The sequence below is a fragment of the Schistocerca piceifrons genome, chromosome 7 (assembly GCF_021461385.2).
Source record: "Schistocerca piceifrons isolate TAMUIC-IGC-003096 chromosome 7, iqSchPice1.1, whole genome shotgun sequence".
Lineage (NCBI taxonomy): Eukaryota > Metazoa > Arthropoda > Insecta > Orthoptera > Acrididae > Schistocerca > Schistocerca piceifrons.
Window position 1 is genome coordinate 440,278,814 of NC_060144.1, and position 15,814 is coordinate 440,294,627.

Sequence of the window (15,814 nt, forward strand, 5' to 3'; positions counted from 1 at the left end):
TTCATTTCAAACCAACACTGTATGAGCACAAAGACGAAGCAAACTGGCCAGAGCACAAACAAAATTAATGATCATACATACTTATCCCATGTGCTCACATCCATGGAAATCCCACCACCGTCTACAAGTCCAGTATACTACTGACACAGCATAATCCAACATTGCTAGTACATCTAAACAATACAATGCATGTAAAATGTCATGTTGTCCTAACATGACAGCATCACATTTCAATGCCGATGGCTATTTATCAGAGGCTCAAGCTGAGGTTGTTCCATTGTGCATAAACTACTGTCATTTTCTTTCAGCTAAGATGACATTCCTTAATACTGTGGATAATTTTCCACACTAAATTTGGTGATAAACAGCACCTGTTAATTTTCCCATTACAGTTTTTGGTTCAATGACTATGTCAATAGCAGTTCTTGCCCGCACATTGATGATACTAATGTGAATCTCATAGCTTGCTTCTGTGATTGCTCAAGGATTTTCATATGCTTGTTTGTTATGGTAATTTGATGTCCGCCCCAGTAGCTGAGTGGTCAGCGTGACGGATTGCCGTCCTCTGGGCCCGGGTTCGATTCCCGGCTGGGTCGGAGATTTTCTCCGCTCAGGGACTGGGTGTTGTGTTGTGTTCATCATCATTTCATCCCCATCCGGCGTGCGGGTCGCCCAATGTGGCGCCGAATGTAATAAGACCTGCAATATGGCGGCCGGACCTGCCCCGCGAGGGGCCTCCCGGCCAATGACGCCAAACGCTCATTTCCATTTCCATGGTAATTTGATACCCTACTGTATCTGAATCCCACCTCATCTGTAAATAAAATGCTGCCTGTGAATTGCAGATCTTCAGTGACGACATTAGAATCAGTTGACAGTCTTGTAATTATGCTTAATGGTCTTTTGACCTGAGAACTTGTACATATTGAAAATAATTTGAATGAAGTAAATATTCAAGCAGTATTTATCATACAAAAGTGTGATTTTGTCTTCAGCAGCCCCATTTATTGACACACTTGTTTCAGGTGACTATTCTATTCATTGCAACACTTGCTCATCCATATCCAGCATGCAAACTGAATGAGGTGTGCTATGAAACCTTGTTCTTGTTATGAATGACCCCGTACATGAAAGTCACTGGAACAACCAGTTGATATTTTTCAGATGGAATATGGTGTCAAGAATGCCAAATGGCATTCTTGACACGGTTTGCTAATGATGGCAGATTTCCATGTCTTTCCTTTCTTGAGTGGAGGACTAAGCACGAGGACAAAAATAGACCAATATAAAATCAGCAACGAACGTCTACAGAAAGACCGCCTACACCAGTACATGTTTCCATATATCTACATCTATACTCTGCAAACCACAGTGATTTTTATTTAAAATTCTATTTATTGATTGCAAGTAGTGTGATATGTGTGTAGTGTGTCTTGATCGCACATTCAGTGAAAGCAAAAGCTCTATGATTTGATAATTTGCCTTGATTGCAGATTCAGCGAAAGAAAAAGCACTTCGTGGTGCAGTCAAATCGGAAGTGCAAAGGTATGGAAGATTTTTATCTTCATTGCTCTTTTGTTTATATGTTTATGTTGCTGCTGATAGTAATTATAATGTAATTTATAACTTCAGTAGTGGAAACAAGTTAGGCTACTGTAGATATTAGACATCCCTTGCATTATCAAACTGTCAGTAGGCCTATATTATCACAAGGTGTAAGAATAGAATTTTGAATTTGCATTTAAAATTTGAGCTGGACATTAATTTTTAGATTTTTTAGTGTCTACAACTGCCTTTATTAGTATTTTCTCTGTATCCTGTCAGGTGTCGGCAAATTTCCTGACTGTAGCAACCTTATTTAAGGGATGGTGGAAGAGGTAGCAACTGTCACATCTTCCGTGTTTCTTCTAGCCCACGTGTCAGTGATAAATGACTTTGCTCTATCATGCAATCCCTGAAAAACTACAACAATAAGGTCTCCTATACTTTCCTATACCACAACTATGACAGTAATGTTGTCCACAAACAAATCATTGGCTGTGTCGCCCTCTATATCTCCAAGCAGTGTGGCTCCTACTTCCAGAAAAGTTGGAAGCCTTCTGTTCATTTCTGTTACCACCTAGGCCTTAAGTGCTTCAGTAGATTACTTTGTCAGGTCTACATCTTTCTCAAGTTAAACCCATAAATGAGATGACCTCACCCTCACCAATCAGTGTCACTTTCATTCTAATGTCAACAACAGCAATTGGCTACTGGCAAACCATGGTCCATATCGACCATGAAAGGCTGAATAATGGACCGCCAAAAAATATTTTCAAACTTTAATTTGTGATTCAATTGAAATTCAGGAGACAGTTGTCTCACTTTGTGAATGCCAGTCCTTTAACTGAGGTAATAGCACAACTGTGTTGCAGGTGCACAAACTTTTTAGAGTGAGCTTTTAAATCTGTCATACGTCAGCATGTTGACACTATACTTAAACTCAGCAACACTGTCAGTTGGTCATCCAGTGACTAATTAGTCATGTGTTGCTTAGGGCCACACACTTCTGTTCGAGAGCAGAGCATGCTCGAGCAGTTGTTTGTGCGGTATACGGGTGCTCAAGCTACATTTCACATCACAGATGTTGAAGTAAAGTAAAATATAACAGACTTAATTCTGGCAAGTGCCTGTGCACATCTGCTTGAGCATCTGTTTTGATGCTCTCGGAGACTAGGGTTAAGTTAGTTTATTTTTTACTTTATTTCAGTGTCAGCAGTGTTGAAATTTATTTGGTACTGAAAACTGCACTGCTCTGATATCCGCGAGTGACCTTCAGTCAATGAAAGTGTATATTGTTTTGTGGATGGTAGTGGACTGCCTGCCAGGAGGGATGATAGTGGGCCGACATTCATATTGCAATTTCGTGCAACGTGAGCTTTCGCTCATTTATGTTGTTAATGATGTGCTAATGATGCTTTGTGCATCAGGCAATACAAGTCCTAAGAAGTGTAAATTTGACAGTGACAGCCTGAGTGGACTGAATGTTGTTGTTTTACTCTTTCTGATAGGACTAAAGCTGTTTCAGTTTGCCCTGTATGAAAGAAAATTATCCATAATAACAAAATTGTTAGTGTAAAGACACCCTATGAAACAACTCATTAGCAGTTGCATAAAGACTTTCTCTGTGACATTGCATTCCGTAATGGTAAACTTCAGGCATATTTAACATTTTACAGAGAAAGCTCAGTGCATGAGTCAGCTAGGAAAATCTACAGAAGCAGCTGCGCTTGTGTGCTGAAAGCTTGACAAGAACCAGAAGCCATTTTCAGATTTCGAGATAGTTAAAGAATGTATGATTTAAGTGACCATGGTCACTTTTTTAAGAAGAAGAAGAAGAAGAAGAAGAAAAGAACGAGGAGTAGGGAGAAAATATCGTTTGAATGTTTCAAGGTATTCCATTGTATGCAAGAAACAACACAAGAACAACAGAAATTTTCGCTGCTGACAACTAAAGTAGCTTTCTCAAATTTTACAGAAAGTTCCTTCCTATGCCACTGCTCTTGATGAATTAATGTCAATTTTTGTAAGATTTTTTACTTTGGAAGCAAAGTATTTAGGAATGAACTGTTATTATTATTGCCAGTTAAAGGCAAGACTGATGGCGACACTATGTTTTGATGAATTCATGACAGAATCAAATGTTAGTCATGATAAAATGGTTTCCCTTTCAACACATAGGGCTTCAGTGATGATTTGCAGAGAAAAGGTCTTGGTAAAGAGAAACATGAATAAGGATGTCGTTTTACATTTTTTCAGCACGTAAGTTCACCAGATAGCCCTTTATGACAAACTCAGTAGTACGCCGAAAGGCATAACGGACAGTTTGGTTAAGTTGAACAGTCTCATTAGGTTCTTCAGTACAGGAAGTTCAAGGCGTTTTTGTCTGATTGTGATTCAATGCATTCTGACTTACTGTAACACAATAATGTTACATCTACAGCAAATAAAGGAACAAGTAACCTTGTCTTTGGAAAACTTGGATACCCAAGAAGCAAACAAAATGCATTATGCTAGCTTGAATTTCCTGAAAGACGTTCAGAAATATTTTAAAGCACTCAACACAGAATAACAAGGAAAAAGAAAGTCGGTATTTGATCTGACACAAAGTGTGTCTAATCTCTGTTGCAAGCTGGCTACCTTTGAAAAAGATATTAGAAATCAAGAATTTATTCATTTTCCAACAATACTTCAGCATAAAAAGAAGTATTCCAAAATAGACACTACAGTATTCTTAAGTTTTGTATCAGACCTTCAGTAGGAATTTTCAGAAAGATTCCAAGACTTTGCAGGAATAGGGAAGCTCGCATAATTCTTAAAATCACCATATGAAGTTTCTCCAGTGGCAGAATGGACTGATTTATGGATGACAATCTTATTGCTTTACCGAAAGACAATGATAAGTTTGTTGTAAATAATTAGCTACAGTTCAAAAGGAACAATGGTGTGCATAATCACAATATCAAAAGGAGAAATGATGTTAATTACTCCACACTAATGTTGCCTTTAGTACAAAAAGGGGTGCACAATGCTTCAACAAAACTTTTTGTTATATCTTAGAAATGTTCAGAATGTAACCGTTTGTATGAATTAATTTGCAAAATAGTCCATGGAACATGGAACTAAGTAAGTTTCCACTTCTTTATATTCTTAATTGCATTATTCCTTCCCTTTGCTTTTTTAATTACTCTTTTTTTTTTAAATATATAGTCAGTTGCTGTACTGTAGCTGTTATCTCCCTTCACCCTTGCAGCAAGAGGGGCCCTTTCAGCCTAGTGTCAGAGTGACCTGTAGACCTCCACCTCTACCTTTCCCAACCAGTTCCACTGTATACCCTGAAGAAGGCACATATAGTTCTGAAAACTGGTGCTGGTTTAATAGTTTCCATTGACAGAGATGGGAATTACCTGTCTTGGGAGTAAATTATGTGGCAGATAATGGGAGGTGTCTCATTTGGGTGGTGGTCATGATACATTTAAGAGCAGGAAAGTACACAATGAGAAGTTAGAAGTGGTAATGGTAGGACATGCAATTATACCATATTGTACGAAATTAGGAGAGAGCATCCAGTAATTGAGAGCCAAATGAGGAACTGTGTGAAGATTATGGTCTAGAATAGGAGCAGTTGCATACTTACATGTTTTGTGCAGGAAAGTTTTCAGCACTTACCTTGAGGTACGATGAGAACTAAAGAAGGGCTGTCAGCTGTTTGTGTTAAGCAGCCAATGAGAAAGCAGCAGGTAGACAACATGTTTTGAAGTAATACATGCAGAAGAAAGTGTGAAACTGCTGGAAACAGGGATTATAAATGTAATTGCTCTTTGTTCAAGTTAGAGTTATTTAAACTGTGCTAGTATCTGAAAACCAAGGACACTGTTAAATATTTCTCTGCTCTGTGTTGTTACGCAGTTCATATGCATGAACTCACTGAGTAAGTGGTTCAGTGTTTTCTAATTAAATCATGGGAGATGGTAAGTGGATCAATGTTCATTAATATATTGAACATGCAACTCTGTTTTTAATAAACATTGATCCAAATAGCTTCCCCAGAATAGAATTAAAAAGCACTTATCCACTTACTGAAACATGAGCCTTTTGCTGCAATTCCAAATGATTAGATCCACACAAACCTCTGAGTCTGAATCATTTCACCACCAAATCCGATACATGTTAGTGTCCGCAGTTAATCCATAAACATGTACCAAAGGATAATGTTGCTGTGCAGAACTAAATTACTTAAATCAATCCACTTCATAGTGCTCACTGCCATAATCACGAAGTATTTCTCTTGAAACTCAACAATACAGTAAAAAACAATGAAGAGGACAATGGTTTCAATTTCAGGGCTAAAAGTAAATTACCTCTGTTCTTGCTTCTCATTGATTATGTCAAATAATCATCCCATTGGCTACAAAAAACTGACATTGCCAACCTTTGAGCAATAAATAAGCATGACTGTGACAGCCATTGGCCCTGATTTAGATTTTAAGCTTGTGCAAATCATGAAAACAGAAGCAAAAGTAGGTTGCATAAGAAGAAGCAGGAAGGGAAGAAGGGTTAGATTGTCAGAGAAATTAGACCCCCCCTGCGGGTCCGGGGATTAGAAAAGGCCCAAGGTATTCCTGCCTGTCGTAAGAGGCGACTAAAAGGAGTCCCACCCCCTCAAGGGGGTCGTTAGCGCCTGCGTCCGGAGACGGACGGTTCCACGACCTCTCTTTGCGGTCATTTTGCTTTTTCACTTCTCGTTTCTTCCTTCCTTTGGTTGGTTCCTTTCTTTGCTCTTCTCCAGCTCACTGTCTTCCTTACTCTTTCCCTTGTCTTCTTCTCCTTGCCTTCTCATTGCCTTCTTCTCATTGCCTTCTTCTCCTTGCCTTCTCATTGCCTTCTTCTCCCTGCCTTCTATGGTCTCCGCCTCGGCGTTTGAGACAGTCTGTCCTCTTTCTCCCTCTCTCTCTTCTTTTTCCTCTTCTTCCTTCCTCCTTATGCGTGCCTGAAGGCCGACCCACGCGTTCGCACGCGTAGCCGGTGATGGGGTAACGCGTAATTCCCCGCCCTGGGTAGACATGTAAGGCACGCACGCACCCCCTGGTAAAGGCCAGGCCCAGGGAGGGGTGATTGCCTGAGCTGATACCTTCTGACCATGCCGATTGGTCCCTCCGTCTGTTTCTCAGGAGGTGTGACCTGAGGTGTAAACATTCACCTAAGGCGGGAGTGCCCTCTGAGAGAGTCCCCACAGGGAAGGAGCGCGCCATCGGAGACGCTGGCAATCATGGGGGATTCCTCCGCAATGGATTTCACTCCATCTCTCTCGACTTCTGCCCAAAAACGGAAACATGACCAGCCACCAGTGACAAAAGTACTACCGCCTGCCCCACAGTTCCTTGTCGTTTCTCGATCTGAGGACGGAAAGGATTTTTCCTCTGTCAACCCTTTAGTTATCCAGAAGGGCGTAGATGCCGTAGCCGGATCTGTCAAATCTTGTACCAGGTTGCGTAACGGTACCTTATTACTAGAAACTGAGAGCGCCTTTCAGGCACGAAAACTGCTTCGGGCCACACTCCTGTACACGTTCCCTGTCCGGGTGGAGGCTCACCGAACTTTGAATTCGTCTCGTGGTGTAGTCTATACTAGCTCCCTCGACGGATTGACTGACGAGGAGATTCAATCTTTCCTCGCTGAGCAGGGCATGACGGCTGTCCATAGGGTCATGAAAAAGGTCAACAATGACCTTGTACCGACCCGGACACTTTTCTTGACCTTCGATAGTGTTAAGCTGCCATCGCGCATCAAGGCGGGCTACGAGGTTATTTCTGTTCGCCCCTATGTCCAGACACCTACGCGCTGCTACCAGTGTCAGCGTTTCAATCACACTCGACAGTCTTGTTCCAATGCGGCTAAATGTGTCACTTGTGGCAGGGATGCCCATGAGGGTGACTGTCCACCTCCGTCTCCTCGTTGTGTGAACTGTCAGGGTGACCATGCCGCATCCTCCCGTGACTGTCCTGTCTATAAGGAAGAACGCTGTATCCAAGAAATTCGGGTCAAAGAGAAAGTGTCCTCCTCGGCTGCTCGCAAGCTATTGGCTAGTAGGAAGCCCACGCTGCTCCCAGCGGGGAAATACAGTACTGTCCTCTCCTCGGACTACCAGGGAGGTGGCAACCCAGACATGCGATCTGACCTTCGGCACCACAGTCGTCCGTTCGGCCAGTGCTAAGATCGCGCGGTCGACGTCTCCTCTTCCTCCCATCACCCCACAGACACCAGCCCCTTCATCAGCTTCTGCTAAGACGAAGACCCAGAAGTCTGATGCACGGGCCTTCAAGAAGGAACCGTCCCGTGCAGACTTCCTACGTACCTCGCCCTCCCAGCCTTCGACCGGTACTTCCACCAAACGTCCTTCCAAGAAGGCTCATAGGAAGCGCAGTTCTCCTTCTCCGCCACGGCGTATTTCTTCTCCTGCGCCACCCAGCGGTTGCCGCCCCAGGCCGTCCTCCGTTTCGCCTGGCCGCACCGCTGGGAGCCGAACATCTGGCCGTTCACCGGCGGAGGAAGCTCCCCCTCCCGGCCATCTTCCCAAGATGGCCGATGAACCTATAGACCCAATGGACGATGACTGTCCGCCTACTGATAGCGGCGGCAGTGCTCGCTCGAAGTCAGGCCCTCAGCGGTCTTCGAGGTGACCCCTTCGTTCATCTTCCTTTTCTTCTTACGATGGCACTTATTCACTGGAATATTCGCAGCATTCGCTCCAACAGAGAGGACTTGAAGTTGCTGCTTCGCTTGCACCGTGTGGTAGGTATTCCGGCTCATGGAGGGGTTATGTTGCTGGTCCGGGATGATATTTACTACGATCCCATCACGTTGCACACCGGCCTGCAAGCAGTTGCCATCCGCATTACTCTCCCCACTTTTACATTTTCCATTTGTACCGTTTACACTCCATCATCATCTGCCGTTACCAGGGCAGACATGATGCAACTTATTGCTCAGCTACCTGCACCATTTTTCTTAACTGGCGACTTCAATGCCCACCATCCCCTTTGGGGATCTCCAGCATCCTGCCCGAGGGGCTCCCTGTTAGCAGACCTTTTAACCAGCTCAATCTTGTCTGCCTCAATACTGGCGCCCCTACTTTTCTTTTGGACACATCTCACACCTATTCCCATTTAGACCTCTCTATATGTACTCCCCAACTTGCACGCCGGTTTGAGAGGTATGCACTTTCTGATACATATTCGAGCGACCACTTCCCGTGTGTTATCCATCTCCTGCAGCATACCCCCTCTCCGTGCTCATCTAGTTGGACCATCTCCAAAGCAGACTGGGGGCTCTTCTCTTCCAGGGCGACCTTTCAGGATCAAACCTTCACAAGCTGCGATAGTCAGGTCGCACACCTCACGGAAGTCATTCTCACTGCTGCTGAATATTCCATCCCTCACCCTACTTCTTCTCCACGTCGCGTACCGGTCCCCTGGTGGACCGCAGCATGTAGAGACGCTTTACGTGCTCGTCGACGTGCTTTACGCACCTTTAAACGCCACCCTACAGTGGCGAATTGTATCACTTATAAATGATTACGTGCGCAGTGCCGTTGTATTATTAAAGAAAGCAAGAAAGCCAGCTGGGCTGCTTTCACAAGCACCTTCAACAGTTTTACTCCCTCTTCTGTTGTCTGGGGTAGCCTGCGCCGGCTATCTGGCACTAAGGTCCACTCACCAGTTTCTGGCTTGACAGTCGCGAATGACGTCCTTGTGGCCCCTGAGGATGTCTCCAATGCCTTCGGCCGCTTTTTCGCCGAGGTTTCGAGCTCCGCTCATTACCACCCTGCCTTCCTCCCCCGCAAACAGGCAGAGGAGGCTAGGCCACCTAACTTCCGCTCCTCGAATCGTGAAAGTTATAATGCCCCATTCACCATGCGGGAACTCGAAAACGCACTTGGCCGATCACGGTCCTCCGCTCCAGGGCCTGATTCTATTCATATTCAGATGCTGAAGAACCTCTCTCCTGTGGGTAAAGGTTTCCTTCTTCGTACTTATAATCGCATCTGGCGCATGCTGGTGCGAGTCTATTGTTGTCCCGATTCCTAAGCCGGGGAAGGACAAGCACTTGCCTTCCAGTTATCGACCCATCTCGCTTACCAGCTGTGTCTGTAAGCTGATGGAGCGAATGGTTAACTCTAGTTTGGTTTGGCTGCTCGAATCTCGGCGCATACTTATCAATGTACAATGTGAATTTCGTAGGCGCCGCTCTGCTGTTGACCATCTGGTTACCTTATCAACCTTCATTATGAATAACTTCTTGCGGAAGCGCCCGACCGCGGCTGTGTTCTTTGATTTGGAGAAGGCTTACGACACCTGTTGGAGGGCGGGCATTCTCCGCACCATGCATACATGGGGCCTTCGCGGTCGCCTCCCTCTTTTTTATTCGTTCCTTTTTAATGGATCGACAGTTCAGGGTACGTGTGGGTTCTGTCCTGTCAAACACCTTTCGCCAGGAGAATGGGGTGCCACAGGGCTCAGTTTTGAGCGTCGCTCTCTTCGCCATCGCGATCAATCCAATAATGGATTGCCTCCCAGCTGATGTATCTGGCTCCCTTTTCGTGGACGATTTTACCATCTATTGCAGTGCGCAGTGTACACGTGTCCTGGAGCGCTGTCTTCAGCGTTCTCTTGACCGTCTTTACTCCTGGAGTGTTGCCAATGGCTTCCGTTTTTCTGCCTAGAAGACGGTCTGTATTAACTTCTGGTGCTACAAAGAGTTTCTCCTACCGTCCTTACGACTCGGTCCCGTTGCTCTCCCAATCGTGGAGACAACAAAATTTTTAGGTCTTACATTTGGCAGGAAACTTAGCTGGTCTCCACATGTGTCATATTTGGCTGCCCGTTGTACCCGTTCTTTAAATGTCCTCCGTGTTCTCAGTGGTATGTCGTGGGGAGCGGATCGAACCGTCCTGCTTCGTCTATATCGGTCGATCGTCCGCTCCAAGCTGGATTATGGGAGCTTCGTATACTCCACTGCACGGCCATCCATCTTACGCCGCCTCAACTCCATACAACATCGGGGTTTACGACTTGCGATCGGAGCGTTTTATACTAGTCCCGTAGAGTGTCTTCATGCTGACACTGGCGAATTGCCACTCACCTACCGGCACGATATACTGCTTTGTCAGTATGCCTGTTGGCTATTGTCAATGCCCGACCACCCGTCTTATCGTTCCTTTTTTGACGACTCTCTCGACCGTCAATACGGGTTGTATGTCTCTGCCCTGCTACCCCCTGGAGTTCGCTTTCGTCGCCTCCTTCAACACCTTAATTTTTCACTCCCTGCAACCTTTCTAGTGGGCGAGAGCCACACGCCACCTTGGCTCCAGGCTCAGGTCCGCGTCACCTTGACCTCAGCTCGCTCCCAAAAGAGGTTACCCCCGGTTCAGTCTACCACTCCCGTTTTGTTGAACTTCGTTCGAAGTTCATCAATATGACCTTCATTTATTCAGATGGCTCAAAGACCAATGACGGGGTTGGGTGTTCTTTTATTGTCGGGGCACAAAGTTTCAAATACCGGCTCCATGGCCATTGTTCGGTCTTCACAGCTGAGCTCTTTGCCCTCTACCAGGCTGTTCTTTAGATCTGCCGCCACCGACATTCTGCTTATGTCATCTGCTCCGATTCCCTGAGCGCCATCCAGAGCCTCAGTGATCCGTATCCGGTTCACCCTTTCGTGCACCGGATCCAACACTCTCTTCAGCAGCTGGTGGACGTCGGTTCTCCGGTTAGCTTTATGTGGGTCCCTGGCCGCCGAGAAGGGCGGGAGGAGGTAGTTTTGGCCCGGTTACGCATTGGACACTGCCGGTTCAGCCATCGCCATCTGCTGATGGCTGCGCCGGCGCCGTTCTACCCATGTGGGCAATTGCTGATGGTCCGCCACATTTTAATGTCCTGTCCGGATTTTAACACACTGCGTCTTGATCTTGGCCTGCCATGTACTCTAGATGCCATTTTAGCGGATGACCCACGAGCAGCTGCTCGCGTTCTTCGTTTTATCAATTTGACAAACCTCTCTAAGGACATTTGATGATGGTGTTTTTTAATCCTATCCCTGTCAGTCTGTCTTTTATCGTGTTTTCCCTTTTAGTTGTTGTTTTAAAGTTGTGCCTCGCGGTGCATTCTTAACGTAGTCAGGGCGCTAATGACCATTGAAGTTGTGCGCCCTAAAACCACAAAAAAGAGAGAGAGAGAGAGTGAGAGAGAAATTAGAGGGAGGTTGAGCAGGATTAGGAATCACAAGGGAGGGGAGACAGTTATAGACAAGAGGTTGGATCAAGTTGGTGCTGGCTGAACACTGAACAGGCTGTGCATGCAGAACATTTGGTGCTGGACTAGCTCCTATCTGTGGAGATTATAATTAAGCGTGAGTGTCCATACAGTATGGGTGATATGATAGATACTATGGTTATTGAGGCAATACTGCAGGTTATATTGTATAACAAAATATTTAACTTTATTGGTAGTACCCTTTATCATTAGCTTGAGGACTTAGTTTTTCAGAGATTGTTCCTCATATTATCGCAGATTTTGGTTCACTTGATATTAAAAGTTGGATAGTGTATTGCCATGTGGCATATGATTCATGTTGAAGCTATGATGTCACCAGGTAAATTAAGTTGTGTTTTATGTCTTTGTCGTTCCTTGAGGCTGCAGCTCAGATGTGTCTGCACAATCCCCTCTTCCATTTAGTTTTGTGAATGCATATGACACTTCCTGGAGTATAAGGAAGGAATGCATTTCATGCATGTGTGGTTTCTCATAAATTGTTGATGTACGTAGCGTTCCACTTGTGATGGGAAACTGTTGTGTTAATTGATGGCAGTGGCCAAGTGTGATCAATTTGTTAAACTGATCTTTGAGTGTGACATCTATTGATAAAAACTGGCCTACATCTATTCATAAAAACTGGCTTGATAAAAGTATAGAATAAGGCTAGTGGCATACTTGTGTGTTTTGTGCAGGAATGTTGTCAGTGCTTGCCATGAGGTATGATTGGAACAAAAGATGATATGTCAGCTGTTTGTGATACGCAGGCAGTGTGAGAGCAGCAGGCAGACAATGTGTTTTGAAGTAATACATTAAAAAGAAATGGTGAAAAATTACTTTAAACAAGGATTATAAATCTCCTTGTTTTATTTGCAGCTGTTGAAACTGTGGTAGTATCTGCAAATCAAGTATGTCACAACCCATTATACAGGGTGGTCCATTGATAGTTACCGGGCCAAATATCTCACGAAATAAGCATCAGACGAAAAAACTACAAAGAACAAAACTCGTCTAGCTTGAAGGAGGAAACCAGACGGCGCTATGGTTGGCCCGCTAGATGGCGCTGCCATAGGTCAAACGGATATCAGCTGCATTTTTTAAAATAAGAACCCCAATTTTTATTGCATATTCGTGTAGTATGTAAAGAAATATGAATGTTTTAGTTGGACCACTTGTTTCGCTTTGAGAGAGATGGTGCTGTAACATATAAATACATGGTATCGCGTAACATTCCGCCAGTGTGGACGGTATTTGCATCATGATGCATTACCAGTGTTAAAATGGACCATTTACCAATTGCGGAAAAGGTGTTGATGTATGGCTATTGTGATCAAAATGCCCAACAGGCGTGTGCTATGTATACTGCTCAGTATTCTGGATGACATCATCCAAGTGTCCAGATTGTTCACCGGATAGTTACATTATTTAAGGAAACAGGAAGTTTTGAGCCACATGTGAAGCATCAACCATGACCTGCAACAAACGATGATGCCCAAGCAGATGTTTTAGCTGCTGTCGCGGCTAATCCACACATCAGTATCAGACAAATTGCGTGAGAATCGGGAATCTCAAAAATGTCGGTGTTGGGAATGCTAATCAAAATTGATTGCACCCATACCTATGCACCAGGAATTGCATGGCGACCACTTTGAATGTCGTGTACAGTTCTGCCACTGGGCACAAGAGAAATTACGGTACGATGACAGATATTTTGCATGCGTTCTATTTAGCGACGAAGCGTCATTCACCAACAGTGGTAATGTAAACCGGGATAATATGCACTATTGAGCAATGGAAAATCCACGATGGCTGCAACAAGTGGAACATCAGCGACCTTGGCGGGTTCATGTATGGTGCGGCATTATGGGAGGGAGGATAATTGCCCCCCATTTTATCGATGGCAATCTAAATGGTGCAATGTATGCTGATATCCTATGTAATGTTCTACCAATGTTACTACAAGATGTTTCACTGCATGACAGAATGGCGATGTACTTCCAACATGATGGATGTCTGGCACATAGCTCGCGTGCTGTTGAAGCGGTATTGAATAGCATATTTCAAGACAGGTGGATTGGTCGTCGAAGCACCATACCATGACCCGCACGTTCACCAGATCTGAAGTCCCCGGATTTCTTTCTGTGGAGAAAGTTGAAGGATATATGCTATCGTGATCCACCGACAACACCTGACAACGTGTCAGCGCATTGTCAATGCATGTGCGAACATTACGGAAGGTGAACTACTCGATGTTGAGAGGAATGTCGTTACACATATTGCCAAATGCATTGAGGTTCACAGACATCATTTTGAGCATTTATTGCATTAATGTGGTATTTGCATGTAATCACACTGTAACAGCATGCGTTCTCAGCAATGATAAGTTCACAAAGTTACATGTATCACATTGGAACAACCAAAATAAAATGTTCAAATGTACCTACGTTCTGTATTTTAATTTAAAAAACCTACCTGTTACCAACTGCTCGTCTAAAATTGTGAGCCATGTGTTTGTGACTATTAGAGCGCCATCTATCACAAAGTGAAAAAAGTGGTCCAACTAAAACATTCATATTTCTTTACGTACTACACGAATGTGTAATAAAAAATGGGGGTTCCTATTTTAAAAAAAACACAGTTGATATCCGTTTGACCTATGGCAGCGCCATCTAGTGGGCCAACCATAGCGCCAACTGGTTTCCCCCTTCAAGTTAGACAAGTTTCGTTCTTCATAGTTTTTTCATTTGACACTTATTTCGTGAGATATTTGGCCCAGTCACGATCAGTGAACCACCCTGTATACTCAAAAAAGCAGTGAAATATTTCTCTGCTCTGTGTTGCTATGCAATCAGTCTGCATGAGCACACTAAGTAGATCTGTTTTTTAATTAAATCATAGGAGGAATTAAGTGGATCAATGTTTTAAGTAAATCATTGGAGAATGGGGTGGCTCAGTGTCTAATTAAATCATTGGAGGAGGTAGGTGGATCGATGTTTTTTAATTAAATCATGGGAGAAGGTAGGTGGATCAGTGTTCATTAATATGTTGAATATGTAACTCTTGTTATGAATAAACATTGATCCACCTGCCTTCTTCAATGATATAGTTAAAAAAAAAAAAGAAAAAAAAACCATGATTAATATACTCATTCATGCAGATCGATTGCGTATTCATTTCAACATCACATTCAACACATTTTCATGTCTGTGAAATTAATCCATGAGACATACACCAGCATCCACCCATTTTATGGCAGTCTCTGCCATAATCACAAAATATTGCTCTTGAAACTCGACAACACACAGAAAAACAGCAAACAAGACAATGGTTTTGATTTCGATGCTAGGAATACGTCACCTCTCTTTCCGCATCTAAGTGGTTATTTCAAAGAATCATTCCATTGACTACATGAAACTAACGTGTTGCCAATCTATGCGCATTAGTTAAGGACCACCATGACTGCCGCTGGCCCTGATCTAGACTTTAGGCAACTGGCTGAATTTCATACAGCACTGCATGGTTATTCTAGAAGTTCATTTCAGAAGATTACCTTAGTATAAATATGAGATAAGAAGATGGAATAACCCGTAAACTAATAAATTTGAAGTGTAATAAACTGTAAGAGCTAGCATAAATTGAATTTTTAATTAAAATCATTTGACATTTGAATGCTTTACAGTGAGAATGAATTTTATTGTTAGTTTGTATGGGGGCAGTTGTCTACAGTGTACCAGAAGTTTTACAAGTATTGCACATTCCCAATTATTTTATTTTTGTGGAATGATTATATTACAAAAGAATTGTGAAAAAAATGCACTTCACATTCAGTTCAAGAAATACTAGTTTTCATACTTGAAATTAAAGGCTAAAACTTTTATGTGAATGGGCAGTTCCAGGTGACTAAGTTTTATTGTTAGCCTTAACTTCAATTGCATTATATATAATTGTACCTTCTGGAGAGATAC

The 15,814-nt window shown here is 43.5% G+C and overlaps 1 protein-coding gene across 3 annotated transcripts in view; it reads left to right on the plus strand.

Annotated features, from left to right (window-relative positions):
• Window positions 1–15,814, plus strand: part of LOC124805163 (protein KTI12 homolog) — a 40,391-nt gene that overhangs the window by 3,651 nt on the left and 20,926 nt on the right. For all 3 annotated transcript variants that reach the window (XM_047265644.1, XM_047265643.1, XM_047265645.1), the window contains one exon: window positions 1,494–1,545. In XM_047265644.1, coding sequence (XP_047121600.1) covers window positions 1,494–1,545 — 52 coding nt within the window. The remainder of the gene's footprint in view (window positions 1–1,493; window positions 1,546–15,814) is intronic.